Genomic DNA, 17,523 nt, shown 5'->3' on the forward strand with positions numbered 1-17,523 from the left:
TTCTTACTGATCATCTCAAGGCAGGGTATTATTCAAGGGTCTATTTCTAATCAGATGATGACAAGAGCCCAGACATCAATGCCCTTCAGGATGTAAAAGCCAGATACGGATCTAGCTGCTCTTTTCATTTGTTTTAATGCCTAAGGTTTATATTATCAGTAACAGGTGGCTAAATGTAGGCTAATCATCTCTAGAAACTGCTAAAACATGCCACAGAACAGGATGCTAACTCAGTATTCTGATGACAACCTTATTAGAAGTACACTGTACAGAAGAAACCATCACAAGCCAGTCAGTGTTTAAGGAATTTTTATTAAACCAAGAATTTTATAATCCAAATTATGTTTCTTTGCTCAGCTATCAATTCTCACTGTCAACTAAAACAGTGGTGATATTCTGAGCTTTTCCACAGTAAAGAATTACAAAATTAAAGAAAGGAATGCTTTAAATTTTTGTACTGTGCTGAAAATTCTTTTCCCCCGGGTTTATAAAACATTAATTTGTATTTTTTATTTTACTATTTTTTTTTAAATTTTAAATCAGTAAGTAATCTAGGACTAGCATTTGTTTTGCTAGCCCTGGCGTTGCTCTGTACATAAGCTTCAAAGTTTCCTTTCCTTTTTTTATTTATTTTATATTTTGCAATGTTTTTCTCAATATTTAATAGTTTTTCCATGTTTAGATTTTTTTTTTCTTCGGTGAAGCGAAGTTCTAGATTGTAGTCCCGGATCTTTCTGCAAGCAAAAACAATGTTGTTAGGTTTTAAAATTAAAGCAGCACCTTATGTTTTCTGACACGCTTTCTGCAACTGTAAGACCGACAGCCCTCTGGGCTGTCACAGCATCAATCACACCAAAGTTCTTTACAAGCAGTGCGTCAGGGGTACCCCCCACTTTCTAGAGACATAGAAGTAAAGCATCCCAAATCTGTGATACTTGGTAAGTATCTGAGTCTAGAACTAAACAATACCCTGCACAGCATGGCCTTAGATAGTGGCTACACAAAATAATTTGTTGTTGTGACTAACTTGACTGCAGGTCCCCTCCACTCTTAAGGCCAGCATACCAAGGCTTCATCATATAACCACACCAGCAGTATTTTCAACTTACAATTACTAAAACACCATGGAGCATATGGAGTAACAGCCTCAAAGTTTGGCCATCTTAGTTTAGGACAGACAACTTATTCAGCACTTGTTTATCTCCAGTGTGAAAGTGTCACAAAGTGTCAAAAGAAAGAAGTGTGGAAAAAACATGACTCAAATTCTGCCTCCAAAAGGGAAGTTGCAGAAATTAGAAGACCAAGAAAAAAAAGAGAAAAATTTAAGTGATCAAATGTTAAAGCAGGCAACTTCAACTGATGGCTATAGATTTGGAAAGTAAGTTCATATAGAGGCAAAACCTAACTGGACTGAATAAAGAATAGATTCCTGTGTTATCCTCAACTCCACAACATTTTCCCCTTTCAAAATTGTACAGATCCCACCTTTTGCCTCTTCCTGTCATGCAAAATTAAGATACTAACCCCACAGAAAGCAATAAAGAAAATAAATATTTTAATTGGCATTAAATTCACCAAAATGTGAAGTCAAGACAGTATGTAGTTTAGTTTCTAATTAGCGTATCATTTTAGATTTTGGCAAATATATACAAATTATAGCATAAATAAGCTATTTAATTTCTAAGGAAAGACAGCGTTGGAATACTATTTTAAGCTTACTTCAATTCCACAAGTTGCTCCCGAACAACTGTACAAATAGCAGTGTTTGACAGAACTGCCCATTTTTGCACAAGTGCCTAGAACTAATTCCAGCTAAACATGGTGTTAAAAACAATGCTTTAATTCCAGCTAAATACGCAAGGCAAGTCAGTAGCATTTGCTAACCAAGAGCTACAGAACTGGCCAACAGGATTGAGCACAAAATTTGTTTGCAACTGTGACCATAGCCGCTACTTTCCACGGCTGCAAATGATACAGAGCCTGGAAGCATGCTGCTTACAAGGCCACGGACTAAGGGCTATTGCCCCAGCCAACCTACGAAACTACAGCGCTCAGAAAACTTACTTATTAAACACTTGGAACCCCAGTGGGATTATTAACTGCCTTTTGAGCAGCCTCTTTAGCTTGGTGGGCTTGTAGTACAGCTACAGCTTCATCAACCTGTTAAGTAAAAAAGAAAAATTAGTAAAGGGAGCTTAGTAATTTCTGTATATTTAAGTTAATGAAACAGTTTAAATTATACATACAAACAATGCCTGCATTGTTAAAAAGAAAAGGGTAACATTACAGTTCCAGTTCGTGCTAATGGTAAACCACTGCCACCCTCTGAAAGAGGGTATTCTGAGTTCTTGCCCTGGGCCACTGTTGCATTGCTGCTGCTCCACTGGGCCAGCATAAACACCACCTGTTCAAGCAGCGTAGATTTAATTGCTGATAAAATTAGCGCAAGGCAAAAGTCCACCTACCTTCGAACGAAGAGACTCAGGAGACTCGAGCATGTGGAGGAGTTCAGAGTTGTCAATCTCCAACAACATACCAGTGATCTTACCCGCCAGAGTAGGGTGCATGCTTTGAATGAGAGGAAAGAGACGTTCACCTGGGAAGAAAAAAAAGTCAGAGTGACAAATCTCACCTGACAAACAGCCTAGATATACAGGAAAAGGGGAACAAACACCTTGTTCTACTGCCAAAACTATTTATTCTGCATTTTAAGATTGATAAAAGAGTACTTCGACTGTCCTTGTGCTACAAGGCAGAGAGAAGGGTATCATGTACATACCTAACATCTGCTTTTGTTCTTGTGGAGGGGCAGAAGCCAACATGGAAGCAGTCAAGGGTTCCTGACCTTGCACGTGGACAGCAGGCTGCAAATTAAACGCCATTTCAAAATTAAATTCTAGTTCATAATTAGGTGCAGCTTCAAATATCCAATGTTCCACGACTCAGCATAAACAATGCCTACACTGCCAGAAACATGGAAGAAATTACAACTAAGGTCAATTTAATCAAAGTGCTGGTTAGAGCTGGAGATTAGTATCAACTGCTCCACTGTGGAGTAAATGCAAGGAGAAGTGAGGCTAAGGTATCGAGCAACTGGAAAATATGAAGTAACACAGAATCACATCCCATCCCAGGTGAACTTGAAATACACTTAAAAGCCCAAGGCTGTAACTCTGCTGCCACAATGCAGAGCCTGAATTCTAGAGTAACAAAAGCAACTCTTCATAAGTCATGTCGCAGAAGCATGGACCAGTTCCTAAAATTACATACCTGCTGCATAGCAACCTGCGGCTGTGTATTAAGATGCTGCTGAGGATTACGAACACCTGCAGCATATTTGTATTGTGGTACTGTGCGTACGGCAGGAGTAGCTGCAGTAGCTGCTGCTGCAGGACGTGGACCCATTGTTTGTGTTGATGTATTAGCTGAAAAAATAACGTAATTCTGTATGTGAACAATTCATTTTTTTTAATTAGCCTACACTGTACAAGTTACCAAAAAAAACCCCTAACCCAAACAGAACACCTAATTCAGGTACTGTATTAAAGATTCACCTCTGTAGTATTATCAACTGTCACATCACTGGTCATATCTGAAGGTTCAAAGATCAAAATTTACTGGATGTTACTTTCCAGTCACTTCACTAATGAATTGCTTTTTTACAGTCTATTGAAAAAAGATCTGTGAGAAAACATTCACTGTGATTGAGTATTAATTTAATTTCATTCTAACCTCAAAGGACACTTGATTTCCTGAGCACATTACGTCAATAGTCATCCTAAAAAAAGATACTTTCATGAAGTAGATCGCTAAAAAATACTACTGCCTAATACATTCTGAGAGAATTAAAGACTCCATTACAATCAGTTCTGTTTCATTCAGTGATGTGCAGATTCTGCATACATGACACTGACTCACAGTATTCTGGGACAAACTATTAAGAGCCAAAATTCTATCATCTCAGTATTTCTACGTGCAACCTATTATTACAATTGCCACAATGATGTTTAGAAATGGCAGAAGCTGTCATGCAGTATTATTAAAATGCACACTAAAAGAAGAAATGCTTCATGCTAAAGAAATGGGACCACAGCATGGGTCTTTGTTGGGACAACACTTAAAGCAACTACTAGAAGGTGATTACTAGCTTACTCACTTTAGTAAGAGCCAGAAAAGGAGGGAATTGTTTACCACATTTGATATTGAACTTAAGAATGCTTTTGAGAAATCATTCTGAATCAGCAAAACTAAAAAGTAAGTCTAATACTTAACGTTTGCATAAGTGAAACTCACCAACACGTTGTGTTGACATGACTCGTGGAACTTGTGAAGAAGCTGGTCTCATGGTACTAAATGGTGGTCTGGGTGCTGCTGGGCGGATAGCACCAGGCATGTTTTGGAATGCTGTGTTTTAGGGAAAATACATTAAGTTACACACTGAAGCACTGAGTGGTGAAAAGAGTTTCAGAAGTAATACCACTAACGTATCAAAGAGAAGACTGATACTGTAATGCCGTGAAAGCGTATTTAGAAGTGCAAAGGTAAATGCCATGCAGCTTATCGCAATCACTGGAAAGAGGTAAAGAAGTGACTTACGATGAGGTCTGGCACCCTGAGCAGTCCAGCGAGGACTAGGTCTAGCAAGTTGAGCGAGTTGGTTAGCAGGATAGTATGCAGCACGGTTCTGAGTCTGTCAAATATAAAAAACATCGTGTAACAATCTTTGAAAGGCATGTTGAACAGTCCATCACCTTTCTGCTATTAAATGAGAACACTGAAATCATGGATACATGCTAATAGTTTTACTTGCTGTTAAACCTAAACAGATTTTATACACCATACAAGACATTCAGTTACTCATCTTTATACGTACCTGTGGGATGGCTGCCATGAAGTAACCTGAAGGAGGTGCTGGTTGGTACGGGTTGATTACAGGATTAGGTACTGCTCTTACGCTTGCCATTCTCTGCATATACTGGTTGGTGAGATGGGCTTGGCGCTCTTCTTTACGCTGGGCTAGAGCTACATATAATGGTTTAGTAGCCACAATTCTACCATTCATTTCTGTGACAGCTTTGGTGGCTTCTTCTGGTGATGAAAAGCATACAAATCCAAACCCTTTGCTGCGGCCACCTTCCATCATGACCTGTCAGTAAAAAATTCAGTTTTAAAACAAGAGAATTTCCTATCTACTCAACTCACAAGAGTTTCTTTTTTCAGCTTACTGGAAGTGAGACCACAGGTTTGCTTTACTGAATCAATTTATAAGAGCACATAATTGCACTGAAAAGATGTCATTTTTCTCACATGAGTATCAGTACTCAGTTTATTTCAAGCAAGGTTGATCATATGTGCTTAACCTGAGATGTACAATAACCAAGAAAGCAGATGTCCACGTATATAGTAGCAGTGATAAGTGACTGGGTCACATCTGCTAGCCAATGAAATAAATCACTTCCTTGGTGAAGGATCACTGTTCCTTCTCAGAGAAAGGACGAGCACGATCTATAAACTTTACTTTACCTTTGCACTAGTGATTGTACCAAATGGGGAGAATTCTTTTCGAAGACGCTCGTCATCAATACCATCATCAAGATTTTTCACGTAAAGGTTTACACCCTAAAAAAAAGGCGAGTTATTTTTGAAAGCAAATGGTCTGGGTAAATCTAAAAATATCACACAATAAAATTAGTCCTCTTGAATTAAATAGAACTGAACCTGGTATCTGGTGATCCTGTCCTGCTTCATTTGTTCAAACTTGCGCTTCAGCTCCGTCTGTCTTTCCACCTTTTTCTGAGCCCGGCCAACATAGATTTGTTTCCCATTGAGCTCTTTCCCATTCATCTCATCTACAGCCTTCATTAATAAACAAGAGGTTAGCAGTGCTTTGTATTCCAGTGTTTTCCAGGCATACAAAAAAAATGTAATTCAAACATAAAATGTTACATAAGCATTCCAGAAAAAGAGCCAATCCATCTAAAATGTCACTAGCTGAAACAAAACACCCCAAGACTTCCCTGCTTAAAGTACAATGGAAATTGCTTTCTGAGTGTGCTTTTGTCCAGTTAAAGAAAAGTCACAAGGGATGCAAAAAACTTTTCTATATGAAGTTGGGAAAAAAGGAAATCAAGTCACATAATGAAGAACTATTTCTCCAGTCTTATCTTGCTAAAGGCAGAGAAAAGAAAGCAAGCTAAGTTGAACAGCTGTAATTCACACACCCGACTCCTGTTTTTAAAAGTAACATCTGAAACTGCAGTATCTACCAGATTTTCTTATGCTGTTTGTTAAGCTACAGCTGGCATATATGGAGCTTTTTTTTTTAAATTTTTAATCTTTGATTAAGGAAATACTTGAAGAGTATGAAAGTATGAACTTTTTCCCCTGATGCTGTTTTGAGTTACAACTATTAAGATGTGAAAACTCTGGTACAGATTTAGTCAATTAATTTAAAACCAGAAGCCACCAGTTTATTGCATTCCTTCACGATCAAAGCCATTAAACACGTATTTACTGAGATATTAGAATTTTATGTTTATGTTTTGTTATTTATGTTTTAAATAACACCCAACATGTGATCCTGACTACTGTAAGAGAAACAATTCATCAATGAATGTACGCAAGACTGAACAATGTAGATGTAAGACAGGATTTGTTCTAATCTCTTGTTCGTACACTTGCAGTACTGACAAATCACCAAAATGCCTTTTGAAAAGCAAACTTTGTTTGTTGCCCTGATTTGCACTGTGCTGAGTTTTTCTCCTGATGCTATGTCCCTACTGCCACACTCAACTGATACATCAAAGCAACCAGCTGACAAAGAATTAAGTTATACAGTATACGGGCATGTTATAGACATATACACGAATTAAAAGGACCCTTCTTCCAAAGTAAGATCTCTTCAGAGTAAAAGCAACATCACAAGGCTCTATGACTACTTTCTTACAGCTGTGCCAAACATGCGCCATGAAACTAAGAGCTTGCCTGCTGATTTTGCAGTGCTGAAGTTTGAAAACACAATGCTTTCTGCCTTGCACAAACATTTTGTGCAACCAGATTGGATCCAATGAATCACCTGGGTTTTGCAGAGATGTAGTAATGTACTGTGCTTGTATGTTGCCCAGCATGAGGGAGTCCAAATCTCAAGACCTTTAAACCCAACTATAACAGGTTATTAAATTATTTAAGATTCCCCATCCCTACACTAGTTCCAGCTGTCTCAGTACCTTGACTTACTAGGCTCCTCGAATCAACTGACATTTGCTAAAAAGAAAGCATTCTAAATGACAGAAACTGTGCTAAGTCATTTAGGAAGCAGACACCTTGTTTTGCAGTGTCCTTGACCAACTAAAAACCCTGAATGAAGTCACAGGATTTCAAATCACTCAGTGAAACCTATTATTTGGGTCTCAGTTACAGAATTCCTAAAATGAAGTCCAAAAGCTTACTTTCTGAGCATCTTCATGTCTTTCAAAACTAACGAAGCCAAAGCCTTTGGATTTTCCACTCTCATCGGTCATAACTTTCACACTTAGGGCAGGACCTAAAAAGAGAACGAAATACTTATACTTCGTATACAGAGTGTATTGTCTTTGCTTTGTGAACATCCTATTTAGAACTCTTAATGTTTAGCTTGTTTCACTTGTATTACAAAGGACTCCTGCACCAATATTGGTATTTAGTAAAGATCACCCATTAATATAAAATGGCTCATTTGCTCTGATGCTGAACTTCATCCATAAGGGCTGAAGTCTGCCATGCTGCATTTCTTTCCTACTGCATTTTCTACCAAAATGGGGCATGAATTTCACCTCGAAGTGAATGAAATTTTCTTTCTCATTAAAAATTGTGACTTTAAAAAGCATTAGTGCTTCCGTCCTTTGAAACAGGCACTGAAAGCTGGAAAGGAGGCCTTTCTATTAGGTATGTGCTCCACCATTTACCCTGGTGAAAGGCCATCCCATTTCAGCAATTGCAAACCTTTGAAAAACTGCAGTTCAGAGACTCAACTGAGACAGATATTAGCAGCCAAATTTGCTACAGTTTCAACCACAGATACTTCAAGAGCAGAAAGGAATTTCCTGTAAATGCTGCTTAGGGCTGCTTTAGAATATCTCACATGCAAGGCTTGCTTTACATGATACCCACGGGAGAACAGCAAAAACATGGAAAAGAAAATAAAAAAAACCCCTGAGGCTGAAAATAAAATAGATGTGCCTTATAAACCAGTATCAGAATCTTTAACTGAATTAAGGAGTTTGCCATTTCCTATTTTGATGGTGACACATCACATACATTACTAGATCATGATCATATGCCTGTCATAAATTTGCCCTGTTGCGTAACTGAGGATCAAGACAAAACCAATGGAAAAGTTCCTTATAATCCCATATTAGGTCAACCACCACAAAGCAACCGAATAATGAAAGCAGAGATACTCTGAGTAAAGGTAAGTCTGCAGGTCAATGAAAGCAATAGCGAACTCATTTGTCATATATCCTTTAGTGAATTTGTAACATCAATCTGTACTAAAACAGAGAACATGTCTATTTGCAACTTAAAAAAAAATTACAAAACCTATTCAAAAGACTATTTAGATACATTATTTTCAGATTACCGGAAAAAACTCTGATGGCAGGTTTATATATGCTATTCTGCCCATTTAAAATTCTGCAATGGATATTACTGCACTTTGAATCAGAAACTGGAATTAAGTATCAACTTTTCAGTACTTTTTCTTCTTTTTGGGGTTTTTGTTTTTAAAATTGGTATCAGCCAGCCAGCTGATTCCTTGTATTATAAGGCAAGGACAAGATATAAGAAGTAAGCTAAAGTTAATTTGTGTTTATATAAACTTGAAGTTTAAGACATTACCAAACTTGCCAAAGAGTTCCTTAAGTCTCTCATCATCCATGTCTTCTCCAAAATTCTTGATGTAAACATTGGTGAATTCCTTTGCTCTGGCTCCAAGCTCTGCCTCGCGTTCCTTGCGAGATTTAAACCTTCCAACAAATCTAGTTGCAGGAGAACAGCAAGATTAAAGCAAGACCGTCAAGGTTTAAAAATTTACTTTAATCCTCTGGCATCATTATTTTATTCTTAATCAGTCTCATTGTTCATTACAGGCATAAATTCTTTAGATAAAATATCTACAATAAAACTCCACCAGAGTAACAACTTTGCTATCCTTTGCTACATCCACATGCTTATCACAGTTGCTAGCATAAAAACGTTTTCAAGCCATTGGCGAGATTCTTCACTCTTATAAAAAAGAATTACTAGGTAAAGTGGCTAAACAGAAATTCTAGATATCAACATAACCCCTCTGCCGTACTAAAAACTCAGCAGTCTTAAAGCAGTTACCAGTCTTCGATCCAGTTTTTAAGCAAGGGATATTTAAATAACCTCCCCCACTCCCTTACACACCTTTCCAGCCTATATCAAAGCAAGACTTTTGTTTGTTTGGTTTGGTGGTTTTTGTTGTTGGATTTGGGTTTTTTTGTTTAGTTTTTTTTTTTTTTTTTTTAAAATAGGCATAGAGGAATAAATAGCTCAACTTGCTCTTTAGTCAAATACCATTGCAAATTGGCTGGGAACACCAAGGTCAGTCCATACCATCAGAGAAAGAACAGAAGCTGAACACAACACTGCAGCCCCAGGAACTGCTGTAGTATAGACATTACATGGCTAACACTGATTTCTGATTGCAGTACACTTTTGCTCTCAAGTTTTACTGTATTGCTGAACTTTATAGTTCCAAATCTGACAAATCCAATAAAGTAGCATGCAGTAACTCAACATTTTCTTAAACTTTGTCATCATCACCTGATTTATAGGAACAAGGATGGCAAGAATGATACTGCAATGCATTCAGCAGATTTTGATAGTGAGTGAAGTACTTTAATTCACTTTTAAAAGCCTCACCTGAATAAGACTTCAAAGAAAAATTAACTCTCGTGATGTATTTTACCAAAGTTACATAAATCATGTGCTTTTATGACTACACACTGACCTTTTTTTACTAATTTAAAAAGGTTGTATAAGACAGAAGCTGAGTAAAAACATCCACAGTATGCCAGGCAAGCACAGAACAAGCAGGAAAACTAAAGTTTCAAGATATATGTTCTCCCTGTATGTGGCTTGATCTATCATCTCTACATATAAAAATAATCCATGATGGTAGGCTGATGCTGACCTGTGTTACCCTTTTTCCAAACCTTCTCAAGCATTTACAGAACTATTCTTTTACAACTGTACCAAATACCATAATCGTCCCTTAGGCATAGCTGTGAGGCACACTCGCCCCTGTTGCCTCGAGCCTAGATACCACTAACCAAATAGCCAAACTTTTTTTTTCCACCTACAGTATAGAACAGTGATAATGTTTAAAACAGCATGTTTCTCCAAGTTTTATTCTCTACTCCTATTTCCTAGATATGTCTATTAACAGACATTCATATAAAAGCATTAGTGTAATCCGACCACTATTCAGGACTGAGTAAATCTAGAGCTTTAAGTTTCATCCAAAAAATTGATAACTTACCTATCCCACAACTCCTATAAAGGAAGTATTATTCAGAATACCCGATGGACTGCATTTTATCTCAGACCAGTAAGATCAGAAAACCAGGGAAGTTCCCAAATCCTCATTACAGCACTGGCTTGTAAGACACCAAGTACAACAAGTTTTTCCCTGGAGTCCATTATTAGCCTTTTCTGAACTTATTCTACCTTCAGAATAAGCATGTGACACAATTCATAGCATTCCTAGCACTAAAAATTCCAAATCCTCTTTAAAATTAGAAATTTTTAGAACAACCTCTCTTTCCTAGGTAAGCTTTAAATATTTGTCCACTGTACAATGAATTTCAGTCTGTTGATCCCCAACTACATATTTATGTACTTACACTTTGCGGTCATTAAGCAGCATACCATTCATTTTTTCAATAGCTCTTTCTGCAGCTTCTTGTGTCTCAAAATGTACAAATCCGTAACCCTTGGATCCATTTTCATCACATACCACCTATTAAAGAAAAACCCTGTTGTAACACCCGTGGAATGTTTCCAGCGTAAATTGAGGTTTTTTTGTTGAACCATTAAAAGCACCAATGATTTTCCACTAACCTTACAAGATAGGATGTTTCCAAAAGCAGAAAATGTGTCATACAAAGCTTTGTTATCAATTGATTTGTCCAAGTTTTTGATGAAGATGTTTCCTACACCGCTTTTGCGTAGAGATGGATCGCGCTGAGACCACATGATGCGCACTGGTTTGCCTTTAATGACATCAAAGTTCATGGTATCCAAAGCTCGTTCAGCTGGAAAGACATCATGGAATTAGTAGGAAAGGCTAAAATTATCTTAATAAACACACAAATAGCATTGGAAGTACAATTCTTCATAAAATTTTTACTATTTTAAGTCCAGTACCACCAACGAGATGCAATCCCAATCCTCCAATAAACCCCACTGTTTTATACAAGTAAAAACTGGCAAAAACTCCTCAGCAAAAGCTGCGCTTAGGAGACATCAGCACAAGTCAGCTGAACAAGCTGTAGAAATCCCAGTAGCCTAAAGGATTGGACCCCACTATGGAACGATGGTAAGGTGACAGGAGGAAATGTATTGAGTGATGGCAATTACGACCTACCCCACAGGAGCAAAAGTTTTAACATTTGTGAAAATCAGTGGGCCACTCCCACATCACGTAGATGTATATTGTATCAATAAAAATGCTTTTAGGGGTACAGCTTCTGCCTATACAAGGCCTTCTGCAAAGATAAACAGAACTCCTAAATCACCAATACCCCCAAACTGAGAAAATTTCTTTGCTAGGTGGAGTTCAAGCCTGGTTCAGGAAGCTGTTCCACACAACTCCTTCCTTAGAGACATAAAAGATCTGTGATGGACTTCGGGGCAAGGGACAGTTCAAGGAGATTTAAAACTAGCACTTAATTTTGAAAATCTGAAATTATATATACATTAAAAGCTCATGATGAGATACATACAAGCTCAATGAAGAGGCAAGCATTAAAACAGCAAAATGAAGTAATATAAACCAGGTTTTGTTTCTCCAATGGAGCAGTTTTTCCAGTAGAACTCCATAACTAACTTTTCAAAGCCTGAATTTAAGATCTCAGTGTATTTAGACAGGGAAGTATCAAGACTTCTTCAGTTTTCATACGTCCCCTTCAAAGCAACAAGACACGCCTGTGATGTTTTAGGTCAACAAGGTATTTAAGCAAGAAAGAGCAACAGTTCTCAAGTATGGCAGATGTTTTATCTCCTACATTAGCTCCTTTTGGTCCTTGTTCCTCTACATCTGGAAGAACACTGAAAAAAGTCTATTCCAATAAACACCTCAAGTCACATCCATTGGTACTAACTCGCTTGACTGCAATTTGCATATAGCAGAGCAATGTGATGTTAACAAAACTGAAAATGGTTTAGTATTACTTTAAAAACAGTATCCATGTCAGTTAATTGCTTTTCTTAGGAGAAGGACCAAGAGCCAATCACACTGAAAACCCTTATGTTTTTGTTCTTTAAGTGCTGCTTTTATCTTGAGCTACGCTGTTGAATATCGTGGCCAAAAACATATCTGCAATCAGCCTCTGGTTCAGCTGGTACACCACATTTTGTGTCCTTTCTTGCCATTTTCAGATTACCAGTGAATGTGAAGATTATATTCTCTGAAAGACATCTGTACAAGTTGATGAGACAGACATCTATTAATTTCTCATTAAAAAAATAATCTATTGATACTATTGCCATATGCACATGACACTAGCAAGTCAACGACTGATTTAAGCTGAAGCCACAAAAAATATAAGCATTGCCAGTCTTTTAAATAAATTAACAAAGCTTTCACAAACTTTAACATAGTTTAAGCAGGAGAGAAAAGACAACCTAGATACCGGTAATGAGAAACAAAAAGCATTGGAAAGCTTTATATTACAAAAGAAAAGAAGAAAAAAAAGGCTAAAAAAATAAGAACTGTGGATATCAGACTGCCTACAAGTAGAAACATCTAATACTTCAGTATTGCCCTGGAAGTCATTATAATTATTACTGCCAGCACCAGCACAAGTTCCAGCAACAAACAGTTCATTACTTCCAGAAGTGGTAACAGGGCTTCCTTTACTAGAAAAGAGGTTTTTCTAATTCATGCTAATTGTTTCTAGAATAATCCTGACACTCCTCAAAAACGTGTGTTCCTGGACACATTTCCCAAACATCTGACTCAGAGCAGGCCCGTACTAGCCTTCGCAAACATCACCACTCTCAACTAATAGCGAGCACGTATCTTAGACCAATGCGATTTCTCCACAAAGACAGGATGGAAACTCTCAACAGCTCTCCTCGTCTCTCCTATGGAGCAGAAGTACAAGAAATTTAAAGATTTCTGCTTAACCAACACCACGCTGTCATTCCACAACAGATTTTAAAACATTACTGGGACACATCCGCAACCAGGTACAAGCGATTCGCATTAAAATTCACAACTGGTAAAACTGGCTTACTTCCATCACATTTCAGCCATAAAAGGCTGCGCGCTAGTTTGCAGGAGGCAATTCCATTCAGCAGTTAACTTGTTACCAAGTGGACACACCTACCCATGCTGTACTTTTGCTGATTCTGCTGGAGCTTTTATTGAATGAGTCACCAGTTCCCATTTTAGTTGCGAGCAACTGGACCGTCCACTTTAGTAACAATTTCAAAATCATGGAATATACACTTAAAATGCTAACCGGTGCTAAACATACATAGCAATAGCTGTAAAATAATAAACCTCTGGAAACATAGCCGTTAACAAAATCTGAGGGGAGAAGTGCAGTTTCAGATTACTCAAGAATATTTCCAGTTTAGTGATTAAACAAGATTTCCTGGGTTTTACTCCAGACGATGACTCAAATTCAGAAAAGTCACAACTATGAAATGTGTGCATACCTCACAAATGTGTCATCAGGCCTAATTAGTTTTTGGAAGAGCTTTGAGATCCCTAGTTTACAGACAGCTGGTAATGTCAAACACACCTTCAAAGACGTTTTTCAAAACCCGAGCTAGTTGTTACTAGCTGTTTAATAAGCACAGCCCAAGATGTAGCTAAGAATTAGACTGAGCCAAGAAAAGGCAGCTAGTTTGGAATCAAAATGAAACCAGAATTACTCTAAGAATTTATCCTCATTCATCCTCAGAGCTCCCGTTTCAAGGTTTCAGTAAATGGATAGAATGATCTAGGAAAAAAAAAATAAATCAGCAAATGCTTTCAAGGTATTTGCCAAGAACATAAAATTCTAAAACTGTTGCAAAAGTATAATCATACAGTATCATTTAAATACACTTTAGACAAGTGCTTCCAGATACATGCCAGATACAAGTTTGACAGAGATGAGAAATAGCTGAGCTAGACGAGGTGTAGAATAAAATACGCATGCTTCCCAAAGTCTGAAAAACACAATGTTTGGAGCAGCAGCATTTTTGTAAGAGGCACATTCTCAAACTCTGAATGCAAGCGGTGAAAAAGCTGTATTTGTCCCCACATTTGACAAATTGCAAACTAAGTCACAAAACATAGGGTTGAACAGGTTGCCCAACTAATGACAACGACAGAGCCGGCCCTTTACAGAGTTCTGTCATTACTAAGGAGGAGAAGCATTTGAATCGCCTTCAACTTCTGCCTTGACATTATTATCCCATCACAGTACTGAACTGTGCTAACCCCTTATTTTTCCTTTTTGAGAGTAAACTGTAGCATAGGTTTTTATCGGAAGAAAACAAAGTATGTTAAAACAAGCACTCAAATCACCTCATCCTAAACAATGGCTGAATACATGAAAAAGTCTCTGAAGAGAGAGCATGCCGAAAACAGGTGAAATATCTGCCTACTGAAAAAGAAGAGACAGTAACTTTTACTACTTACATACCGATATCATCAGTACACCAAAGTCTGATCTGATAATGGCTACATACTAAAGCCAATTTTGAAAGCCGGTTAATCTAATTGCTTGAAAAGTTTGTAATTCAAATCTCTCGCTATCACACGCTTGAAAATAAAACCATTACAAGAGAAAGTTGTTTACTTAACTGTACTTGAAATCAAGTATGTTCTAGCTGGCCGCATAATTTTTTTTATTAATTGGACTCCACAAAACTTAGAACCAGTCACATTGGGTTCTTCTAACAAAACAGCCTCCAAACGAACAAGCTCGTTCGCCAAACTTAGCACAAACATGAGCAGAACTACATGGAAAGTTTCTTTACTGATAGAACTTTACAGAACAGGCAACGCTCCGTGTAAAGCAAGCTTAATAAAAACACAACTTGGGAAAACACAGTGTCGGAGAGTTCCCTGTGAAGCAAAATGGATGAGAACACAGCTTGCTACATGAAGAGCAAGCAAAGGAGGCCCAAGTAGTTTCATCCCCTCCCTAGACGTGACAGACCTGCCAGGGTGTTTTAACCTGTTATGCTTTGGGCTGTGCTTTGACTGGACGTCTATGAAACCACCAAGCCATCCTGGTACGTCCTACTTCCTTCTTTTGGCCTCCTAATCGCGCATACACACCCAGCTCCTGCGTAGTTATTAAGAGGTGCTAATGATTACGATGGTTTCTTCAAGCTAGCCTTCATCTGGGATTCCCGATGCCGCCGCGCACGGCCGTGCCAGGGAGAAGTGCAGTTTCAGATTACTCAAGAATATTTCCAGTTTAGTGATTAAACAAGATTTCCTGGGTTTTACTCCAGACGATGACTCAAATTCAGAAAAGTCACAACTATGAAATGTGTGCATACCTCACAAATGTGTCATCAGGCCTAATTAGTTTTTGGAAGAGCTTTGAGATCCCTAGTTTACAGACAGCTGGTAATGTCAAACACACCTTCAAAGACGTTTTTCAAAACCCGAGCTAGTTGTTACTAGCTGTTTAATAAGCACAGCCCAAGATGTAGCTAAGAATTAGACTGAGCCAAGAAAAGGCAGCTAGTTTGGAATCAAAATGAAACCAGAATTACTCTAAGAATTTATCCTCATTCATCCTCAGAGCTCCCGTTTCAAGGTTTCAGTAAAGGGATAGAATGATCTAGGAAAAAAAAAATAAATCAGCAAATGCTTTCAAGGTATTTGCCAAGAACATAAAATTCTAAAACTGTTGCAAAAGTATAATCATACAGTATCATTTAAATACACTTTAGACAAGTGCTTCCAGATACATGCCAGATACAAGTTTGACAGAGATGAGAAATAGCTGAGCTAGACGAGGTGTAGAATAAAATACGCATGCTTCCCAAAGTCTGAAAAACACAATGTTTGGAGCAGCAGCATTTTTGTAAGAGGCACATTCTCAAACTCTGAATGCAAGCGGTGAAAAAGCTGTATTTGTCCCCACATTTGACAAATTGCAAACTAAGTCACAAAACATAGGGTTGAACAGGTTGCCCAACTAATGACAACGACAGAGCCGGCCCTTTACAGAGTTCTGTCATTACTAAGGAGGAGAAGCATTTGAATCGCCTTCAACTTCTGCCTTGACATTATTATCCCATCACAGTACTGAACTGTGCTAACCCCTTATTTTTCCTTTTTGAGAGTAAACTGTAGCATAGGTTTTTATCGGAAGAAAACAAAGTATGTTAAAACAAGCACTCAAATCACCTCATCCTAAACAATGGCTGAATACATGAAAAAGTCTCTGAAGAGAGAGCATGCCGAAAACAGGTGAAATATCTGCCTACTGAAAAAGAAGAGACAGTAACTTTTACTACTTACATACCGATATCATCAGTACACCAAAGTCTGATCTGATAATGGCTACATACTAAAGCCAATTTTGAAAGCCGGTTAATCTAATTGCTTGAAAAGTTTGTAATTCAAATCTCTCGCTATCACACGCTTGAAAATAAAACCATTACAAGAGAAAGTTGTTTACTTAACTGTACTTGAAATCAAGTATGTTCTAGCTGGCCGCATAATTTTTTTTATTAATTGGACTCCACAAAACTTAGAACCAGTCACATTGGGTTCTTCTAACAAAACAGCCTCCAAACGAACAAGCTCGTTCGCCAAACTTAGCACAAACATGAGCAGAACTACATGGAAAGTTTCTTTACTGATAGAACTTTACAGAACAGGCAACGCTCCGTGTAAAGCAAGCTTAATAAAAACACAACTTGGGAAAACACAGTGTCGGAGAGTTCCCTGTGAAGCAAAATGGATGAGAACACAGCTTGCTACATGAAGAGCAAGCAAAGGAGGCCCAAGTAGTTTCATCCCCTCCCTAGACGTGACAGACCTGCCAGGGTGTTTTAACCTGTTATGCTTTGGGCTGTGCTTTGACTGGACGTCTATGAAACCACCAAGCCATCCTGGTACGTCCTACTTCCTTCTTTTGGCCTCCTAATCGCGCATACACACCCAGCTCCTGCGTAGTTATTAAGAGGTGCTAATGATTACGATGGTTTCTTCAAGCTAGCCTTCATCTGGGATTCCCGATGCCGCCGCGCACGGCCGTGCCAGCCTGTGGA

The 17,523-nt window shown here is 38.1% G+C and overlaps 1 protein-coding gene across 1 annotated transcript; it reads right to left on the reverse strand.

The window, feature by feature from the left end:
• Nucleotides 1-694: 694 nt before the first annotated feature.
• PABPC1 (poly(A) binding protein cytoplasmic 1) lies at nucleotides 695-11,417 on the reverse strand. The gene is given in 15 exon segments (XM_009638369.2): nucleotides 695-734; nucleotides 2,065-2,160; nucleotides 2,466-2,596; nucleotides 2,780-2,864; nucleotides 3,271-3,425; nucleotides 4,294-4,404; nucleotides 4,597-4,690; nucleotides 4,874-5,146; nucleotides 5,524-5,619; nucleotides 5,719-5,856; nucleotides 7,449-7,543; nucleotides 8,875-9,014; nucleotides 10,908-11,023; nucleotides 11,125-11,339; nucleotides 11,342-11,417. Coding segments are annotated over 14 exon segments (1,803 nt in total). The 5' UTR covers nucleotides 11,403-11,417; the 3' UTR covers nucleotides 695-734; nucleotides 2,065-2,067.
• Nucleotides 11,418-17,523: the final 6,106 nt, after the last annotated feature.

Source organism: Egretta garzetta, unplaced genomic scaffold, assembly GCF_000687185.1.
Source record: "Egretta garzetta isolate BGI_Z169 unplaced genomic scaffold, ASM68718v1 scaffold154, whole genome shotgun sequence".
Lineage (NCBI taxonomy): Eukaryota > Metazoa > Chordata > Aves > Pelecaniformes > Ardeidae > Egretta > Egretta garzetta.